The 21,931-nt window shown below is 35.9% G+C and overlaps 1 protein-coding gene across 2 annotated transcripts; it reads right to left on the bottom strand.

Moving 5' to 3' along the window:
- Nucleotides 1–4,345: 4,345 nt before the first annotated feature.
- Nucleotides 4,346–21,428, bottom strand: LOC123317138 (pickpocket protein 28-like). Of its 2 annotated transcripts, none has more exons than XM_044903526.1 (9): nt 21,174–21,427; nt 20,874–21,122; nt 19,768–19,945; nt 17,840–17,988; nt 17,549–17,753; nt 13,717–13,987; nt 13,559–13,618; nt 5,524–5,710; nt 4,346–4,696 (listed from the first exon to the last, which is right to left on the bottom strand). In XM_044903526.1, the coding sequence occupies exons 1-9, from the start codon at nt 21,338–21,340 to the stop codon at nt 4,471–4,473; spliced, it is 1,692 nt and encodes a 563-aa protein (XP_044759461.1). In that variant the 5' UTR covers nt 21,341–21,427; the 3' UTR covers nt 4,346–4,470. The 2 variants fall into 2 exon arrangements, with proteins under 2 accessions (XP_044759461.1, XP_044759462.1); XM_044903527.1 differs by having other exon boundaries at nt 4,562–4,696; nt 5,515–5,710; nt 21,174–21,428.
- Between the last annotated feature and the right edge of the window lie 503 nt (nt 21,429–21,931).

Below are 21,931 nucleotides of genomic sequence, written 5' to 3'. Positions count from 1 at the left end.
CTAGCGATTGACACTACATAATTGATAAGCATATATCGGTCATCGGATTTTTCCTGATGATTCTTGAATATCTGGTTTTAAAAATAATCAGATTTTACCAATTTTCCGTAGATATTACGTCATGTATGTGGAGTAATATTGAAAATATATTTGTCGATTCTCTCGTGTGACTTGATTGAATATTTTACGCCGTATTAGTAATTATTCAATAATACGTTTTTGCGAAAAAGAATTGAGAGAATAAAATGTAAATTTTATCTACAAAGAAAAACGAAAGCATTCTCCATTATCATTAATTTTCCTTCAAATAACTTCTTTATTGTAATATTCAAATTACGAAACTCAAAACTTTGAAAATTATTAGTTTTCAAAGGACTAGGATGTCAAACTATAGTTGAATGAGAAAGCGTTTCGCCTTAAAAATTGCATCTTTAGGGCTTGAATAAATAATGCTAGGGAAAATCATGTGATTCGGTTTCTGATAAAATTATATGGGTTTCTCATCAGTAAATTTAATTGTCGAGGGGGTTTCAGGAAAAATAGATCTTGTTGTGATCCGGTACTGAGCCTCACCACTTTCATTGAAGTAGGGTTCAATGAAAGTGTTTGAGGCTCAGAACTAAAAACAGGAACAGCATTCGTGGATTTATCTGCACCAGAACACTGTATGGAAGATTTGATTTTCAAACTTCATACACATCTCAAGTGTAGAAAGAAGGTTCGCTCACTAGAAGACATGCTGTCAGATAGAAGGTTTCGTGATTTTGTTGATGATAACAGTAGTAATTTCGAAACTTTGAAGTAGTAGTAGTAGTAGTAGTAGTAGTAGTAGTAGTAGTAGTAACAGTCGTTTATTGCAAATATATACATATAAGCAATTGGCCATCGACCTGAGTTCCTTCAGCCTATAGATTTACATTTTGAATGATGGTCTTCCACAAGTATCAATTTTAGCACCTTTTCTTTTCAATTTATATCTGTGTGTTGTCCCAAATCCCTACTACTTCCTGAGAAATGTATATACCTCATGCCAGTGCCCTAGCACTCCGTCACTCTGATTTTAGATGCATAGATAATAGTCTATCTACAGATTTAGACATTTTGAGGAATTACTTCTTCGAGTGGCGTTTGTTTCCTAACCCAAATAAAACCGAGGTTTCGTGTTTCTATTTGAATAATCATCATTGAACATTGAGCCTAGTTTTCAGAATTCCAATATACTCAATATCGACAAAACCAAAATCCTAGTAAGTCCGCCAGAAAGCCTTCAAACACATATCAGCCTGGAGAAAGAAACTCTGGAATAGGTCGAGCAGTTCAAATACTTGGGAAGCTTCATAAATAAGTACTAGGGCTAACCTATACACGGAAAAACACAACCGTATCAATTCGGCATCCCGGCATTCTGGAAGCTAAAGGTCAGAGCGTTTCAAAATCACGACCTCAATCTGACGGCCAAGACAGCTGTTTACAAAGCAGTCGTCCTCCCAACGCTTCTTTACGGAAGCGAAAGCTGGACGCCCTACAAGCGACATATTAAACAGCTTGAACAAACGCAACAACGTCATCTAAGACAGATAATGCACATCAGATGGTTCCACAAAGTTTCGAATGCAACGCGCGAGTACAACAATTGAGACTCAAGTAACGAGAGCCCGACTCAGATGGAGCGGTCACATTCTGAGGATGCAAGACACAAGACTCCCTAAAATAGCTCTGTATGGCGAATTGACAGAGGGAGCCCGGAAACCAGGAGGCCAGTATAAGCGGTTTAAGGATACACTACCTACATCAATCTCTAAAATTAGTTAATGCCAATCCTAACTGGGAACAACTAGCGTTAGACAGATCACAATGGAGGTCTTTGATCCACAGTTATAATGGAGACTCGAGAAGAATACAGCAGCGGCCAGATCTGGTTGGTGACTATCCATGCCCGGAGTGTGGAAGGATCTGTAGATCAAGGTGGGGTCTCTTCAGTCACAGGGGAGCACACAGTCGCAATTAGCCCTAAGGGATTATAAGTCTGATCTTTTTTTTTAATGTCTTTTTGTATATTCATTCCCGGTAACGGGATACAGCAATGAATGAATGAATAACTCCAATCCAAACTATCTAGGAGTTAAGCTGAATTCCTCGCTGAATTTCAAAGCACATTTGTGAAATTTGCGTCTGAAGTTGAAAATTTGGAATAATATCCTGCTTAAACTAGCTGGTACTTCATGGAGTGCTGATGCAACTACTCTTCGAACAGCAGTCCCAGCTTTGGTTTTTTCGGCTGCTGAATATATTGTTGCACCTTTTGGGTTAATAGTGCTCAGGTCCACAAATTGGCACAACTAAATCTTTTTATGACAATTATTAATATTATAACTATTAGGTTTTCACCCATTCAATGCATGGTTACCAGTTCTCTCATACATTGTACCGCCTCATATTCGTAGACAAAGTGAAGTTATACATTCTTGGATTGAATTCCACCCCTTTCCCGACTCATTTTCTCTTCTGTCCTATATGTCACAAAATACGATTCCCAGACTGAAGTCGCGTAAACTTCTATGGTCCAACTCCTTCCTTAATATTCGAGTGTAAGGGACAAGGACATTTCGAGGTCAGACTGGAATACATGCACTATTATCGACAAATAATAATCTAATGATGCCTCGAATAGAGTTCCTAGTTCTGATCTTGATCAGGAACATCCAGAATACACCATATTCTGAATCGTATAAGAATAGGTCACGGACGTTGCAATAGTATGCTTTTCAGGTGGAATTCAGTTGAAAGCCTTAGTTGTGAATGCGAGGGGTCAGAAGAAACCATAAATCATCTGGTTAATCATTGTTCCATTTATAAATTTCAGGTGGTTTCAGAGCTATATTTATGCAATTTGCGAAACTTTTTTGAATTGATCTGGGAATTTCAGGTCAATCTTATAAAACTTTTGTAACGATACTTGATTGTTTTAAAGAAAAAATCAAGCCTCGTTTTAAATATCAGTTTCCCTGAATTTTCCAGTTGAAGCAATGCAACACCGTATGATAGAGATTTCAGTTTTAATATAGTTATTCCGTTTCATTTTGGAAATATTTTTCAGATCTTGAAAAATTTAATTCAAATTCCGTAAAATTGAAATTTCCATCAGTAATCCGCCGTAATAATCCAAAACAAAGAAAAAGTTTCTTTCTGCATTCGGCGTTGTTTTTCCGTCACAAAAACACACCGAATTCAGCATAAAAACAACGTGCATTGCAGATAACGACAGTTTCTTTGACCGATAAAGAGATAACCGAGAATATTTCTTCTGGGGAGAATATCTTCTCTCTATCTGAGAAACCCGGTTACTGTAAATTTTGTATAAACCCCTTCGTCTCAGAAGGAATCAAAGTGACCGCTATTGATTATTTTCTTTCTTTAATACCTGATAGTTTGACTGAACATAATTAATTTGAATATTTTTTAATTCATTGATTTCACTGTGTTGAGTTCGAATTTCTGATCACCGCGACAAGTTAATTATTGCATTTTAGTTTTCCTCATTTTTGAACTTGGTCATCAGCTGTATATATTTCTTGACTTGGAAATAACTGTATGGTTCACTGTAATTTAGATTATTGTAATAAATTCGGTTTTAAAGTACTTGTTATCGCTACCACCTTAGATAACCCCGAACTCTGTCTCCGAGTAGTAGGTACCTGGGTGGGTTTGCTATTCCTCCCTATATACTGAAAGAATAGCTGGCGCTCGAGATTAAACCCTTTTGCGAACTAAACCCGTTCCAAAATTGTTGACTAACTTAATTTATTACTTCACTTTTTTCTGATTTTTTTTTATTTCAGATAAAATTTTCAGGTTACTGGGAAAAGACTCCCTGGATTTTCTTTTTCTTCGAAGAAAGGATCAACTTCTGCATTGCGAGATGAACTTCAATATGAAATACTTAATTCGGCTCATTTTGTAAACAGTTTCATCTCTTACAATCCAGTACACTTTTTTCCTAAACTCTGCTAAAACTGCAGAATGTATAAGAATACACATGCTATAATTATTGTTTGTTGTTAAAAACTGTAATGCTCTATATGAAAAAAATATTAATATTGCATATCAAGGAAGTTCAGTACCATTGTTTTTGTGAAATATCCATATAGGTACATGTAGCTAATTAAAACGTTTAACGCTTGAATATCTTTATTTGAATAGCCAAAAATGGAACTGTAATTCTTTCTCAAATAAAGTTTTGGTATTCGTATTTATGGCAAGTTTCCGATTTTTTTCAGGAAGCTTTCAAAAACTTGTGAAACGAATTGACGATAAAGGAATCATTTTCGAATAAAACAAATATCAGAAATATTGTATTTGATATATTCATTGTTTCATTAACATCAAGAATTTGTTCAACTCAAATAAACAATAAATCATTGTAAAAAGAAATCATGAGTAAAATTCATGAGATAAGTGGTAATATTTTTATCACATCTTAGGTCCAAACAAATGCCCATATCGGAAGTAATTTTTGGCAAGTCTGAATGTTGAGAAGTATATTATTTCAGCGGAAGTAATGAGTGAGACACCAATGAATAAACTAAGTATTCCTCCAATATTGGATATCATATCAGTTGTGCCATAAAGCTCATCTCTCAGAGAAGGAAGGAAAAAACCATTTTTGAAGAAAACTTTCACTCCTGATGCATAATACCTAAAAGTAAAAAATCAATTATGTTTATCCTTGTTGAATTGGTTATGAGTAACAAAAAACCGAAAAATAGCCCCAAATATACGAATTAGTTGGCTATACAGTAAATGCCCCCTCTTTTAATTGTTATTTACCATAGAATTTCCCTACAAGAGTTGTTTGAAACAACTCTTGTAGGGAAATTCGTTGTTTGATTCGAAATGAATTTTCAAAAAACCTCTTTGCGTTTAAACAAGCTGTTTCAGAAATCCTAGGCGTGATCCTACTTCCTCATTTTTTATTCGATCTGTTCACTATCTACTGAAAATGCTGAATATTTTTTACTGTTGACATAGTGTCAGAAGATTAAGATTCAGTAAAAAGTTGGATATGAATTAACATAAGGGAGGTTTCCTCTCGGATTTCCTAAAGGTTTATTGGAACTCAAAGTTTTATACGAAACTTTTCTCTACACAGATGCTCACAAAACCAAAGGAAAATTTTATGATCAATTAACCTGTTCATTTGAAGCTCTTTTTACGTCTGACACAACAGTATTGTATAGATAATTATAAAAATAAATATTATACTTAAAAGAAGAAATGTTTAGAACTAAAGAAAAAAGCCGATTTGGAACTGATGCGTTAAAAATTTGTAGAATAAGAGCAGAATATAATCAATATCCATTTACTAAAATGTGGGTACAAATTTCAACATAATGACATAGACGAAGCCGTGGATTAAGCTTGAATTTCGTTTCATTTTGCCATCAACTTAAAGCCAATCATCCTGGTTTCGATGAATAATTAAATTATACTTCACAAATCTCAATATCTCCTTAAATTGCTCACATAGACAATTCACTCCTGTTGAAAGAGTCAAATTCAACCTCATCTGTGTTACTCCAATCCCATTCACTTTGCGACAATTCTGCATTGTAGCTCAGATCAGCACACAGTGGTAAACATTTGCACATCGTTTTATCATCACTTCTAAATCGATCTAGTCTTTCCTTAAGAATATCTTCATTATAGCTTTCTGAAAAATCAATGAATATTATGCTTTTAAGAGCTGTTCTCCCACAGAAACTTTTTTCAATTATTCGATAGTTCCTCATCAACAAGACGAGACTTTATGAAAGTCTCGCCGATAAGGCGATAAGACATGAAGACCTAAGAATGCTTCGTCAAAAATAACAAGAATCACTGACACATGATGATGAGAATCGCATCATATTAGGTTTTTCACATAAATAGGGATTCCAATTTTATATTAATCGATTCTCGAGTCGAGAAATTTATCAAGTCTCACTATTTAAAGCAAAACTAAAACGAAACATTTTCGAAATAAGCGAGCCACGAATCATCCGTTATCAAATACACAACTTTTATATGTGGCACTTCGATTAGAAGTTACACATTGAATTTCATAAAGTGCTTTGGTGTTTTTCGAAACGTAAATTCAACCACAGGTTGATTTCACCTATATTTAACGTATATGATTAAACTCGTTACAATAGCCACCAATAAGAAACGTGTCTTCATCGTACTTTCACAGCGCATATTCAACATGGAGTGAATGGAATATGAAATCAACCTTGAAGAAGGAAGCATTCAACTACCTTTTGCTGTATGCACCAATAAGAAACCATTCTTTATCCTCAAAATAATAAGCTTATTAACACTATCAGGTACTATAAATACTAATTAATTACTATTGAGTAAGAAACTCCACATCAGCTCATGAGCACTGAATACGAAACTATTCAAAAATGCGCTAATGTACCTCCTAAAGAAACTTCTCTTTATCATGCTTTTATAACGTACATATATCAAATAATATGAAATAACAATTCTCGTCTCTTAAGCTAGACAGGAAAAGATGAGACTCTTGAAATAGGGCATCTATAGTGACTGTCAACGTAGGAATGAATGCTGGTTAAAAAAAAGAAAGAGAATAATTATGAAACAATATACGAGCAAGTACACCTCGAAGAGAAAAAAAATAGGGCAACTGCTTACCTCGTTATTTTCTTGATTCCTGGATGTTCGGAGTCGTGTAGCTATGGATCACAGCAATGGATCGTATTTTCTGATTGTCGTAGTAAATATTAATAATAATTTATCGAGCGAGAGTACTCTCTAGTTCGGCCGTAAGAACAATACTGATTCCACATATGTCCGAAAAAACAGCAGTTGCGGATGTTTTCGTGGTGTAACTTGCAATCACCGCGAAATTCGAAAATTATTGACGGAAAACAAATACTTCTTAATTTAATTTGGCCCATAAAAACAAATAACAAAATTTTATTGATAGTTTTATGAATTAGGAAATTTAGATTCCCAAACATTCTCCCCCACCAAAAACGAATGTTTTTATCCCAAATTCAACGAAAAATGAATACAATCACGAAATAAATAATGAAAAATAACCAATTTTTCAGAAATAAAGGAATGTCCAGATTAATGAACAGGCAGTGGACATACTTTGACCACTGGACGCTGCACAGTGCCGCCGGACGCTGTTTTCAGTGTAACAACCCGTGCAACACCATCATCACCATGATGTAATTTCATGATTCGGGCCAAAGGCCAACGAAGAGGAGGTTGTTGGTCGTCTTTTATCAGAACCAACGAATTTTCATTAAGTGAGGGGTTGGATGTAGACCATTTTGATCTTTCTTGGAGCGAATGAATATATTCTCTGGACCACCTTTTCCAAAAATCGCCTTGAATGCGTTGGATTAACTGCCAACGATTTAGTCGATTTATATTTAAAGAGCTCAGGTCAGGATTTGGAATGGAGCTGACCAGTGGCTCAAAAACCAAAAAATGACCTGGGGTTAGAGCTTGGAGGTCATTTGGGTCTGTGCTAACCGCACAAAGAGGGCGAGAATTCAACACAGCCTCTATCTGAGTCATAAGGGTGTAAAATTCTTCATAACTCAAAACTTGGGTACCGATGACCTTATAAAAGTGGGTTTTGAAAGATTTTACCGCAGCTTCAGCTAAGCCGTTAAAGTGTGGTGCGCTTGGTGGGTTGAAATCCCAAGTAATTGAGAGGGTTTCAGCAGTGACTTGAGCTAGGTTGATCATTTCATTATAAGCTCCTTTAAAATTGGTGCCTTGATCACTTCTAATTGACAAACATTGTCCGCGTCGAGATATGAATCTCCTAAATGCCGCCAAAAATGTATCGGAACTGAGGTCGGAAGTTACCTCGAAATGAATGGCTCTTGTACTACAACACACGAAAACACAAACGTAGCCCTTGTACGTTTTTGCACCTCTAGTCTTACTCATCAGTAAGGGAAAAGGTCCGGCAAAGTCGAGACAAACTGAGGTGAAAGCGCGTAAGGGAGTTACTCTTACACTCGGTAAATTTCCCATGAATGGATTATAGGATTTGGGTTTGCATCGAAAACAACGAATGCATTTTGACAAACATCTGTAAATCGCACTTCTAGGGGAAAGAATCCAGAAGCGTTGAAGTAATAAATACTGCATTGTCTTTAAGCCCGGGTGTAAAGAAGTTTGATGAGTCCATTCAATAATTAGATCCGTGAGTCTATGGACTTTAGGTAAAAGTAAAGGATGCTTAACGTCGAACGAAAATGGTGATTTTTGCAATCGTCCCCCAACTCTTAAAAGACCATATTGATCAATGAATGGAGCAAGCTTGCGTATTGGTTTTGGTAAAACCTCATTTTGTTTAATCTTCAGCCTAATTTCGGCGAAAACATCATTCTGAACCACCCTAATGAGATACTTTAGCGCATTATCACTTTCTTGAGGACTAATAGAAAGGTTAAACATTGAGATATCATTCCTTTTCAATCCGTTTGATACAAAGCGCAAAATATATGCTGTTATTCTCTGTATTTTTGGAAGAGATGAGAATCTTGAAAGCAAACAGAGAATAACATTTTCCGTGGTAATGAGTTTTGACAACAAAACAGTGGGCGCTCTTTCTTCCGGAATTTCAACACCATTTGAAGAATGAAAGTTATTCTGAGTAGGCCAATGCTCTTCAGATTTCAACAAAAATTCTGGACCATCCCACCACAGGGAAAACTGCGAAAGTTGCGCCGGTGATAAACCACGAATTGCACAATCTGCCGGGTTCAGATGGGAAGGCACATGATGCCAAGATGAAATGGAGATTATTTCTTGGATATGTCTCACGCGATTGGCAATAAATGTTTTCCATCTATGCGGAGACGAAGTAACCCAAGTGAGAACAATCATGGAATCTGACCAGACATATATGTCATTGAAAGTGAATATGCCTTTGAAACTTTCTATCACGAATGCTATGAGATTAGCAAGTAAAAGAGCTGCTAGGAGTTCCAATCTTGCGATTGATTGAGTTTTCAGAGGAGATACTCTACATTTGGCGCAAACAAGGGTGGTTTTAAAACTATTGGAATTCCAGAACCTGAGATATACCACACTGGCATAGCCAATTTCGGACGCATCACAAAAACCGTGAATTTGTACTTCAGAAGTCCTATCGAAGCCAAAGTATCGTGGTATCTTTATATTACCGAGACCGGGTAGTTCTACCTTGAATTGTTGCCACACTCGCTGTATGTGTTCAGGAAGCTCTTCGTCCCAAGATACGTGGGATTGCCACAACTTTTGGAGAAGCTGCTTTGCAAGCAGCAAGCATGGAGAAACGAAACCCAAAGGGTCAAATATTCTACTAACCTCGGAAAGAATCGACCGTTTGCTACAGGTTTTGTTGAGAGGATAGTATGAATATGAAAATACATCCGCCTTGGGATTCCATTTAAGACCTAGGACTTTGATGAAAGAAGGTTCATCTTTATCGAATGTGCAGTCGGTCAACACATCGGACCCAAAATCTTGAATAAGACTGGGATGATTACCGGCCCATTTGCCCAGTTCGAAACCACCTTCTCTTAAAAGATTAATGAGCTCCAATTGAAGAGCGCGAGTATCTTCGACGGAATCGCTACCGAGGAGCCCGTCATCAATATAAAAATTCTCTTCTAAGGCTTTGGCTGCTTTGGGAAAGCGTGCCTTTTCGGACTTGGCTAACTCCTGTAACGTTTTCAAAGCAAGATACGGTGAACACGAAACACCGTAAGTGACTGTTCGTAAATAATATTCCCTTAAAGGCTCAGAAGGATCAGATCGCCAAATTATTTTCTGAAATTGCCAAAACTCTTTATTTACATTGATTTGGCGGTACATTTGTTTGATATCGCAAGTAAAGCAGTAACGAAAGTAGCGAAAATTAAGTAGGAGACAAGATATATCTTTTTGAAGCTTGGGTCCAGTATACAGAGTATCATTCAGAGAAACACCTTGAACGTCACGTAAACTGGCGTCGAATACTACTCGAATTTTGTAAATAACGGAAGAATTTTCAATTTGTTCTTTGAAAATTGCATGATGTGAAATATAGTATGAAGTAGGGGATTTAAATTCTGATGTTGGGACTGGACTCATATGCTCTCTGTTGATATAATCTGTCATGAATTCCACGTATTTTCCTTTGAGGTTTGGATTTTTCAGGAATCGATTTTCAAGCATACAAAATCTTCTATAGGCCTGAGTGTAGGTATCACAGAAAGACGGATTCTGTATTCGGAAAGGAAGAGGAACTGAGAATCTGCCTGTAGGCTCCCGAAAAGTCAAGGAAGAATAAATTTTCTCGCAAATTTCATCCTCAGGTGATACACAAGGAGGTTGAGGGACATTTTCGACCTCCCAAAACCTTCGCAAAATATGATCCACATTTAAATCCACAGACGAATGAAGAGATGTCAAATGGCATTTTTGAGGAGATGTAGAGGTTCGTCCTTGAAGAACGTATCCATAGATGGTCTCCAAGGCTACCGGTTGATTGGGTCCACCAAAAATTCGTTTGGACCTCAAAAGGAAAGGAACTAACTCAGCTCCTATAAGCATATCTATAGGACCTGGTTGATAAAATTTAGGGTCCGCTAATTTGAGCCCATGAATATGAGTCAAATCTCGAGGATTAATATGAAATTTGGGTTGGTTCGAACAAACCTTGGGTATGATAATGGCTTCAAGAGAGAAAGTTGGACCAGACTGATCACAGGGCTTGATAAGGCAAGAAGTTGTACCCTGAGTGGTGGATGATGTCATCCCATTTAGCCCTTCCACAGGTATTGATATCCTTCTTCGAGGAAGTCCCAAACGTCTAACACAAGTGTCGGAAATAAAGTTTGCCATAGACCCTGTATCCAAAAGTATGCGAATTTTCTGGAAATTTCCGTTGAAATCCTTAACATGTATCACACAAGTAGATAATAAAATCGTTGTTAATGTTGAAGCCGTAGAAGAGTTTGTACTGACGAGAGATGTTGGAACAATAGATTGAGTTTCCCCCACCGAGTTGACGGGTTCACTCTGATTGGATGGCTGAAGTGAAGGACTTGAACCTTTTGATGATTTATCGAAATGCAGAGTAGTATGATGTGGTAATTTGCAAATTCTACATTTATGACTAGAACTACAATTTCTGACAGAATGAGGAGAAATCAAACAATTAACGCATAGATTATGTTGTTTGACCAAAGAAAAACGTTCTTGGGGAGTTTTGGCTAGAAATGATTGACATTTGTATAAGGGATGAGAAGACGAACATAAAAAACACTTAGTGCTTTGGCCAGATGGACCAGGCTGGGACTCGGAAGCAACGAAGCTAGCCACAGGCCCTCTACTAGGGGCTCGGGAAACCCGCTGAGGGATCCCACTGTTTGCATATTGCAAATTGGAAGTAGTGAATTGTACAGATTCCAAAGCTGTACATTGTCTCTCTAAAAAGGTAACCAACTGTCGATAAGTAGGAATCTCATGATTTACACTATTTTCTAACTCGAAGTCAGTACGTGTTTTAACATCTAATTTGTTCATAAGCATATTAAATAATAAGAAATCCCAATGATCGACAGGGAAATCGAGAACACGTAAAGCGGCAACATTTTCCGTAAATATATTTAAAAGATGTCTTAATTTCACAGATGTCGGTTTCTGTACTGGTTGGGCATTGAAAATATCATTATAATACTGACTGGCAAGTATTCTTTTATTTTGGTATCTTTTCTCTAAAATTTCGTATGCAATTTTATAATTTGCATCAATGAGAGGAATGCCTTTAATAAGTGCTAAAGGTTCGTGACTAAGGGATGTTAAAAGATAACGAAACTTTTCAACATCAGACAAATCAGTATTTTCATGAATGATGCTCTTGAATAAGTCGAAAAAGCTAGGCCAATCTCGAAAATTGCCTGAAAATGTTGGAATAGAAAGCTTGGGAATTCTGGCTGAAGGCTTGCAAGGTTGTAAACTAGTTTTTGATGAAGTGTTTGAAGAGGTTCCCGCAGAATTTTTCAATAACAAATCATGTTTAATTGATTTCACGTAGTAATATGCCTGATCAGCCGCGATTCTGAGTTTATCGTACTCTGAAAATTCTTCATCTGAAATTAAACCAATGATTGTATTGTGTGATGATCGAAAATCCTCATAAGCGCCTTCTATTTCATCAGCTCTGGCTAAAAACTGCGATTTATAAGATTCATTTGTTGATGCCTGTATGCCTATTTCTTGAGCTTCCTTTAAACGCGAATAGGCTGTTTGGCGCAGTAAATTAGCTCTAGTTAATTTGCTGGACATTATGAATCAATATAATATAATAATCTGATATAATAAATATCCGAGGTAATAAAAAACTGAACAATGTAAATCGATTGCTAGATTTATGAAACGTGTATTAATAAATGTGTGGAAAAGGAAAACTAGCGTTTACTTCAGAAGATATGGTCGACAGTTGAATAATACAATATGATCTACAAATTTTCAAAATGTACAATAGTAAATGAAATCTGGTGTAAGTACGTGATGAATTGCAGTAAATATGGGTCAATAATGAATGATATTCGAAAATTGTTACCCAGTAATTACGATTGATATCAAAAGCAAGTAATAATATTCGAAAGGAAGTAAAGATAAGTTGAAAAGTATGTAAATAATACACTTCAAACAGCTCCCGAAGGCAAAATACAGCGACCGCAACAAAATGTTGAACTGAATAATTGAAAATATTGAATTTGTCATCAAAATAGCATCCACTGTTTGAATGAAGAGATATTATAAAAGATGAAGACAAATTGAAAACATTCGTTTTATAATTCCCGTTGTAAACAAAGATGAAAATGCACCATGCGCGCTGTGACCCTGACCTTGAACCGGTCTGCCCGTGAAATGAAATGATTTTCACAAGAGACGTATGTCGCAAAAAATAAATGAAAAAAGGTAAATTTTGGCCAAATTAAATTATGAATGAATTTTTCTGAAGGAAACAACCCGGCAACGAAGGACCAATGTCAACGTAGGAATGAATGCTGGTTAAAAAAAAGAAAGAGAATAATTATGAAACAATATACGAGCAAGTACACCTCGAAGAGAAAAAAAATAGGGCAACTGCTTACCTCGTTATTTTCTTGATTCCTGGATGTTCGGAGTCGTGTAGCTATGGATCACAGCAATGGATCGTATTTTCTGATTGTCGTAGTAAATATTAATAATAATTTATCGAGCGAGAGTACTCTCTAGTTCGGCCGTAAGAACAATACTGATTCCACATATGTCCGAAAAAACAGCAGTTGCGGATGTTTTCGTGGTGTAACTTGCAATCACCGCGAAATTCGAAAATTATTGACGGAAAACAAATACTTCTTAATTTAATTTGGCCCATAAAAACAAATAACAAAATTTTATTGATAGTTTTATGAATTAGGAAATTTAGATTCCCAAACAGTGACCCTCTAAGATATTGGATAAAGTATGAAATTTGGAATTCTCATCTGTATTAATAGGTACTTACTCCTCGCATCTTGTAGACAAAAACGCTCGGATAGACGGCAAACTCTAGTTTCGTTGTCCCCTTTGAAAGAGAAGAAGCTATTAAATATGTTGAAAAAGGGAAGATAAAAGAATCAGATGAAATTAATAATGAAATATAATAGTAGGACGAATACTCACTTGGCATATAAAAATTAACACAATCGCATTGAGTTATCGTATAATTTATGTAGCACTCGAAGTTGCAGTTGGATTGTGAGTAAAATTTAAAATATTTCAATTGTCGCTCGTTTTCAAAGTAGCAGAACCTTTTCTTTGGATCATAATGTTTGATCCTATCAGAAGTTTGAGTGTAGGATGGAATGACAGCTGCATTAGCGATACTGTCCAGTCCGACTGAGAAAGAGACACGTTCGGGTCTTGGAATCCTTGTTGGTGTATGCAGAGTGACCTAAGAAGAAAAAATAGATAGTTTGAGAATTTGGCTGAACTTTTTTCTAAGTAATTCTTATCGATTTTCGGTATGCCTTATCATTTAACAGTCCTTGAAAAAACGCCGGCTATCAAATTCAAGAGATATGCGATAAAATTTATATTGTGAATGGAACTATTGAAATAAACAATACTCGCTTGTATGATATGAACACATTTTATGATCTAAATCGAACTATCCAACCAACATTGCTCAAAGTATTAAAGGACGTCGTTGAGAAAGAGTAGATGCTGACCATGGTTTCATTTGACCTCGTTTGAGGAACATAAGTCATACAGCGACTCAATGAAAGAAATGATTTTCGCACATTGAGGGAAATCTGCCTTTCCACTTTTCAAACAAAATAGGTTAATGTCATCATTGGAAAGATGCGTGAGCGAAAGAAATAGCAGGGGTTTTTCCAGCACGCATATTATAGAGTGAATTATATTCTGTCATGTATCTATGCACAGAACGCCAACGATGAGAAACCCATACTAACGGCATGAAGAATTACGTCTGTCATAATATATGAATTAATCAAATCAAATTTGATCTGTTGCCGGTCGTGTGCTCTACCACTGAGCTACCTAGGGAGTCAGGAAACAGCAGAAAGGAACCTCAATCGCCATAGCCAAGTTCTGAAAGATGCCCTGAAAGATCTAAGAACAAGCAGATGGAACGAAAGGGTTCAAGAACTGAATACAATTGATCATTCTGCATGGAGAATGCAAAAAAAGCCTACGAGGAGAAAAGACTAAAGTTCCACCCCTACACGGAGAAAAGGGAATGGCGTATACCAATATTGATAAGGCAGATGCATTGGCGGACTAGATCGAACGAGAATCGAGAATAAATTACAGAATAGTCAACGATAATGAAAATTTGGAAGAACTGGTTGAAGAAAATGATGAAGAAATGGATGAATTCAGCGGCTGCTAAAATAGACAAAACACCATAGCCAAATGAAATCAGGGAAATAATTAGAAATTTGAAGAAGAGTAAAGTTCCCGGAAGCGATAAAATAACGAATTTTATGTTAAAGAAATTACCCAGAAAAAGTATAGCTGCTCTAACAAATATCGCGAATGGAATTATGAGGACAAAACACTACCCGGAAAAATGGAAAACAGCGGAAGTCATAGTGTTCAATAAACCATTCAAAGAGAAGAAGTTCCCACAAAACTACAGACCGATTAGTCTACTGTCGGCGTAAGGAAAAGTAGTAGTAAGATTTATAGCCACGAGGCTAAATGAGGAAACCGAAAATCTGAAACTAATACCACCAGAACAGTTCGGATTCATAAGAGAGCATTCAACGAAGCAACAATTATTAAGGCTCACAGAATACATTACAGAGGGATTCCAAGATAAACACGCTACGGATATTGTTTTACTAGACGTCGCCAGATCATTTGACAGAGTATGGCATGAAGGATTAATATATAGATAAGATGAGATGTGCTGGATATTCGAACAAAATATGCAAGTTGATCACTTCACTTTACGTGAAAGTGGAAAGAGAATGCTCCACAAGAGATATAGAGGCTGGAGTACCCCAAGGGTCAGTACTTGGGCCACTTCTGTACAACATAAACATTCACGATATTCCGAAGAATCCAAGAACCATGCTAACGTAATATGCTGGCGACACAGGCATAGCAACTCGACCCCCCAACCCAGAAGTAATAGAACGAGTTCTACAAGAAACGATTGACGAAACAAATGAATGGTGCATAAAGTTGAAAATCAAGCTCAATGGACAAAAGAGCGAAGCAACATTATTTCAGAAGAGAAGACTTCGACCCACAACAAATCTAGAAGTTGAGGGCGAAGAAATCGATTGGAAGAATAAAGTCAAATATTTAGGAATAACGCTTAACAAAGGACTTACTCGGATTAGTCATATCAAACAAGCAATCGACAAAAAGAAAGCAGCGATGAATAGACTCTACCCTCTGATAGGAAGAAGAAGCCACATGTCGAAAGAGACAAAATTAAAGATTATTAAAGCCGTTGCTAGGACTCAACTGACTTATGGATCAGTTGCCTGGGGTTTCGCGGCTAAGAGCCATATCAAAAGAATTCAGGCCACTGAAAACAAGCTGCTACGATGTGCAATAGATGCATCTTGGTTTGTCAGGAACAGACAGATTTATAAGGGCCTAAAATGGGAAACCATAACGGAATTCATGAACAGAAAAGCAGAGAAATTATTCGTAACAGCGAAAAACCATCCGAATCAAGAACTCAGGAGACTAGTGGACTACGACCCAGAGGAAGACAAAAGGAGAATGCGAATTTAACGAAGGAGACCAAGAGATCAATTAAAAATCAAATTAAAATAAGAACAGATACTTATTGAAAAATTCAATAAAGTGTTATCCGATAGAGGATAACGCAAACTTTTGCCGCTTATTCGTTTTCTTTTCTATCCTACCTAAGACCGTTTGTTACGCCAAAACATAAATTCTTAAAAACCTAGATTCGATATTTCCACAAACCACAAATCAAAATAATACGAACGCTCCTCGAATACTGTACCAATAATTTCCTCCTAAGAACTGACTTCTTCAATTTACTTCCGTTTTCTTTTCAGCTACCTGTTTCCCTATACCGTATACCTTTTCTACTTAAAAAGGACTGGACTTTTCTTCTACTCGTTTCTTCCAAACATCTACCCCGTGACCTACTCATCGTTTTTCTTCGTCAAAATCTGTTTAAGTTAATATCTACTTATTTTATTTCGACTGACTAGCTTCAAAAGATACTTTACATTTCCGATGACTTTTTCGAACAGACTCCGAAGGGGTATTACTTCAAAAATTGGCTTGTTCAGCCACATGCGCAGTCACAGAAGGCAATAACAGCCACAATTTAATGTTTCCGAATTGGTCTTAATCTTATTAATTGGTTAATTAAGTAGTTAAGATGGGCTAATTGAGTGGATAATGTTTATCTTTTTGTTTATATATTCGGCAACCGAATAAAAGCTATGTATGTATGTATGTATTACTTCAGATCACTTTCCTCGGACAGACTTAATAGCTTTCCTGAGTTACTTTTTCTACCTAATCTTTTCCTCCCACTCCATTGGTGGTACCAAGACGCTCCAAAACAAAAATCATTGGAGGATCATTCTTGGTTAGTTGAAAAAATGAACGTTCCCAAACGCAGCTGAAGTTCTGAGAACAAATTTCGTCTCAGGGTCTCTAGACTAAATAAACTTATCTGAGATAAATAGCAAGACACAAACTCTGCTGTTACGAACAAATTTATCGCCGTATCATGTGCCTTTGCAGCTTCTGGCTGCAACAATGTGTAGTCGCACAATACATCGTTCAAACTATAACAAATTAATTCAAAATTCCCATAGTCCGATTTATTACACAATCACCCAGTATAATATCCACAGCCTCCAAAGTGAAAACCGTGTTTTCTATATTTAAATTTGGGGTACAACATTTATTTCTTCGAAAACCAGTTGAAAACCTCGGGGAGACAGGGAATGAATAATTTATTGCAGACTTCTTCTCTTACCTGCATGCCCTGGATAGAAAAATCCTCGCAAGCATAATCAATGTCATCTTTATGAGTGAAAAACACAGCAACGAATGCATTCTTGGCTCCACTTAGAAAGGCTTTTCTAGGATATAATTCTTCCAAATTTTCTGTCTTTCTGAAATAACCCCTATCGGGTGACCAATCCTTTCTTCTAACTCCCTCACGGGCATAATTCATAGTACTACAATATTTTTGTTGATCACATATAAAATCATGGTGTTGAAACAAAAACATCCATCATAACTATATTTTTCTAGTGGAACTTACTTCAAATCACTATATATGTCCCTGACATCGTACATATTGAAGCTAAAACACAATCCTTTCTCGGTTAAGATTGGTGTAAGGACATCTTTACATTTGATTTTTCCTCCCATCCATTCACAATGAGCTTCTGAGAGATTCACTGTCGAGCACTTGGGAATTACAAAGAAATTGAGTATGATATCTATATGTATTGTTAGATTAGAATTGTGCATGAAAGCATTTCAATTCACGAACTTTGAATATTGATGTAGTTATGCAAATTCTAAATTTATTTTCTCAAACTTCAAACCATAACTTGGTATGCATTTTGTATTGATCATTGAAAGAAAGTATAACCTTCGATTTTCTTTCAATAATTCATCATTTTCAGCGTTATTTCCGTACATATCACTATTGAAAATAATTCTGGAGTCGAGTATTGAACTAAAAGTTCAATATTTCCTTAATTTGGCAATGAATTAAATTTAAAAATCAAGTCGAAGTGATATGGAGACATCCCTAACATTAATTGGAAAATACTAAAAAAAAATTAATTACAAGTGGAATCCTTCTTGGAATGTAGATTTCAATTTGCAGCTTGATTAAGGAATCACTTGGCAGTATTCCATTCAAACTTCTTTGCATTTCGAGCATTCAACTTTCCACTTAATACATTTATTCTTTTATTCTTCATACGGAGTGAGTAAAACATAACGTAGGTAAAATTAGTTTTCACCAATTTGTACCAAACTGCCGGAACTGGTCAAACAATAAGACAATAATTATAGTATGTGCATAAGATTCAGTTTTAGCAGAGATTATAGCGTATCATACAATTTGGCGTATGTTACAAGAGCTTATGGAAAAACCCCAGTAAAAAAAACCGTTTCTTCCCGGGAGTGTATTGGATTGTAAGAGATGAAACTGTTTACGAAATATTTCATATTGAAGGGCATCTCATACTGCAAAAATTGATCCTTTCCTCGAAGGTTTAGTCCACTAACTCTTCATCCTCCATAGAAAGAGCCGCCTCTGTACCTCAGGAGTTATCGAAAACATGCCTTTTTTAGGGTAACTAATCGACTGTCGAAACAATTAAACAATAACCATTGAGTGTAGAAAGTAGAAAGAAGTTCAGAGAAAAAAAACTAATTGAGTTCGACCTCTAAGTGAAATTCGAGTGTAGTGAGTATTAAAAGCTTATTCTGTAAACAAATTTGACATCACTATACTACTCACGGGGAGACAGGGTTTTTTTTAATGAGGTTTTTCCCTAAGCTCTTGTATCATACTCCAAATTGTATGGTACCCCGTTACACTAACCTTTGCTAAAACTCATACATATGCTATATTGTTTGATAACTAAAAATGTATTGCTGACATTCAAAAGAATATATATATATATATATATATATATATATATATATATATATATATATATATATATATATATATATATATATATATAACCCTTTCATACCTGGTTTTTTATTTCAGATATAATTTCGAATTGGAGAGAGGAAAGAAATTTTTATGTCAATGGAAAAGACTTCAGTATTAAAAGCTTATTCTTCAAACCAATTTGTCATCACTACACTACCCACGGGGAGAGAAGGTTTTTTACTGAGGTTTCACCTAAGCTCTTATATCATTCGCCGAATTATAGGGTAGGTACACCGTGACATTAAATCAAACAAATGCCTTATTTTTGAAAACTTAAAGTGTATTGCTGACATTCAGAAAAATGTATAAATGAAAAAACGTTGATAAAATAAAATCCTATCAAAATCATCTTCAACTTTCCACCCCTTGTAGAATATGGATTGCAAATAGTGCTCTTCATGAAAAGTTGCGTACTTTCAAATCAATTTTATGCGCTAGGTACTTTTATTCACTCTGTATATTTCTGTATATTGGCCAACCTGTACTACCACGATAACTATACTCACGTATGTGAGAAACCTCAAATAATCGTGCAGACTAAATCCTTTCTTATGTGATATGGGTGCACCTGCGAGCTCCAACATTTTTCTAGTCGTCTCATTCAGAGATTTCAACAATATTGAGATGGTTCCTTCGTGATTATCTGATTTGCATAAGAGCGACATGTAATCGAATATAATATTCCTGAAAATTAAAATCGCGTGTTATGCGTTATGAAAAGATATCGAAAATCGTGATATTTTTTAGACCGATTTGAAATCGAATCTACGAAGGCGTGGAAGGGCCACATAATATTTTAAAAATATTTTTCGTTAAATTCCGACTTTAAAGTCGGAATTTAGTTGAATTCCGAGTTCAAAGTCGGAATTTTATTTACTTCGGAACCGATATAAGCTAAATGCACAGGGTGTTATACGACGACATAGATTATTTCTCCATATATACAGAGAGATTGAAAAATATTTTTTTAAACTCGGAATTTTATTTAGTTCCGAACTTCTACAGAGTGTTCTACGACGACGTAAATCAGTTCCTGAAACACAGCTTGCTTTTCTACAAATATTCCAATTCATATAATACTAGGTGTTCCCACATTTATGATGATGGATAGTTATTTACACAGGGTGAACAGTATTATTTGAGTTTTCTTCTAGGGGAGGTTATAACAATGATATGACAACCTTTTACAGGGTGCTCCATAACGACATGAATCTTGAATATACCTAATATTCCGAGATCTGAGAAATGGTTTGAGTAAAATCTACTTAGTGCTTCATATTATATATAGTTTTATGACTCAGTGTTTTTTAGAACCCGTAAAAAATCTTGAAAACTGTCAACTCGCCATCGCCTTCCACAGGCTGTATCTTGAAAGGGAGTTCGATCTCGAAAAAAAATTTATAGGAACTACCCCTGCTTATTTTCGTCGAGGAATCATCTCCCTAAGTCCTTCGCATTCGTTTACAGACAGCCTGTATAGTGTATAGGGTCTTTTTCTGGCAGACACCTTGTACTATTTTCCGTTCATCACTCAATACTTCAGTTCCGTTGACAGTAATAAGGAATAAAACACATAACCGGATAGATCGGCTGTCCATTCGAAAGAACTTACTCACGAGGGTCTGTTTCCTCCATTCTTCCAGCTTTTCTAGCCATCAGAATGTTGGTGTAATTCAGGCATTTATTTGCAACTTTTGCTTGAGGGCAAATGGTCACAGCTGGAAATGGGATATCACGTATCATTTCCTCTTTAGTGGCTAAGGAAACAAGAACAGGCGTTGAAACATATTTATCCCATATTTGGTACACCATTATGCATGAGCCTATCACTCCCAAAATGAATATTGTTATCCACCATAGTCTGAAATTAAACAATTACATATTTCTTATAATCATATTCAAACTATTTTACCTCTCCCAGAACGATATGTTCTTAACAATATATGCTGGTCCTTGTATGGTTGTGGACTGACAAAATTCTTTTATGTACTTACGTACTCTGTTTTTCTTTGGTTTATTTCCCAATTTCCCATCCTCAAAATTGGGTCCATTTTGCTCAAAATTATTGGATATTCTCATATCAATTCGATTATTGCTAAGGTTCTTACAACATCATATGCATGTGTATGTACCAAACATAACTTAGTTTAAAATATATTTTCCTGTAAGCAATTTGTGGTTTCGTTTATATGAAGTTCGATAAGATGTTACAAAATGATAACTCATAGGAGAACGAAAACTTGATTGTAGTTTCCCCCAGAAAGTATCAGTAGTATGACAAAACGAATATGAAAAAAAGGAGAAATTTTTTTTCAGAACTCACCTCGTGGGTTCATAGAAAGATGAAACTATGGAATGAGGAAATAAAAATTGGTATAATGTAAATCATAATACCTCGTTGAACTACGATATGAATTATTGGGGAAACATCAGAAATATAATTTTGTAACGTCCGCTTATCTAATGCAAAAAAAAATCGTAACAGGTATGAAAAAATGTGCTGACGTTATCAAATTATAGATCAATGTGCTCTATGAGGTCATATCCACCTTTGGGTGGCCTTACCCCAATGCGTCTCTCATTTTATTCTCCCTTATTCAGAATAGGTGTATGCGCATGCAATTGTGTGTGAAAATTAATGGGGAAAATTCTGCGAAATAATGTATTCCA

Source organism: Coccinella septempunctata, chromosome 7, assembly GCF_907165205.1.
Source record: "Coccinella septempunctata chromosome 7, icCocSept1.1, whole genome shotgun sequence".
Lineage (NCBI taxonomy): Eukaryota > Metazoa > Arthropoda > Insecta > Coleoptera > Coccinellidae > Coccinella > Coccinella septempunctata.
Note: the sequence above shows the minus strand (reverse complement) of the source record. Positions and strands in the feature narration are given on the sequence as shown.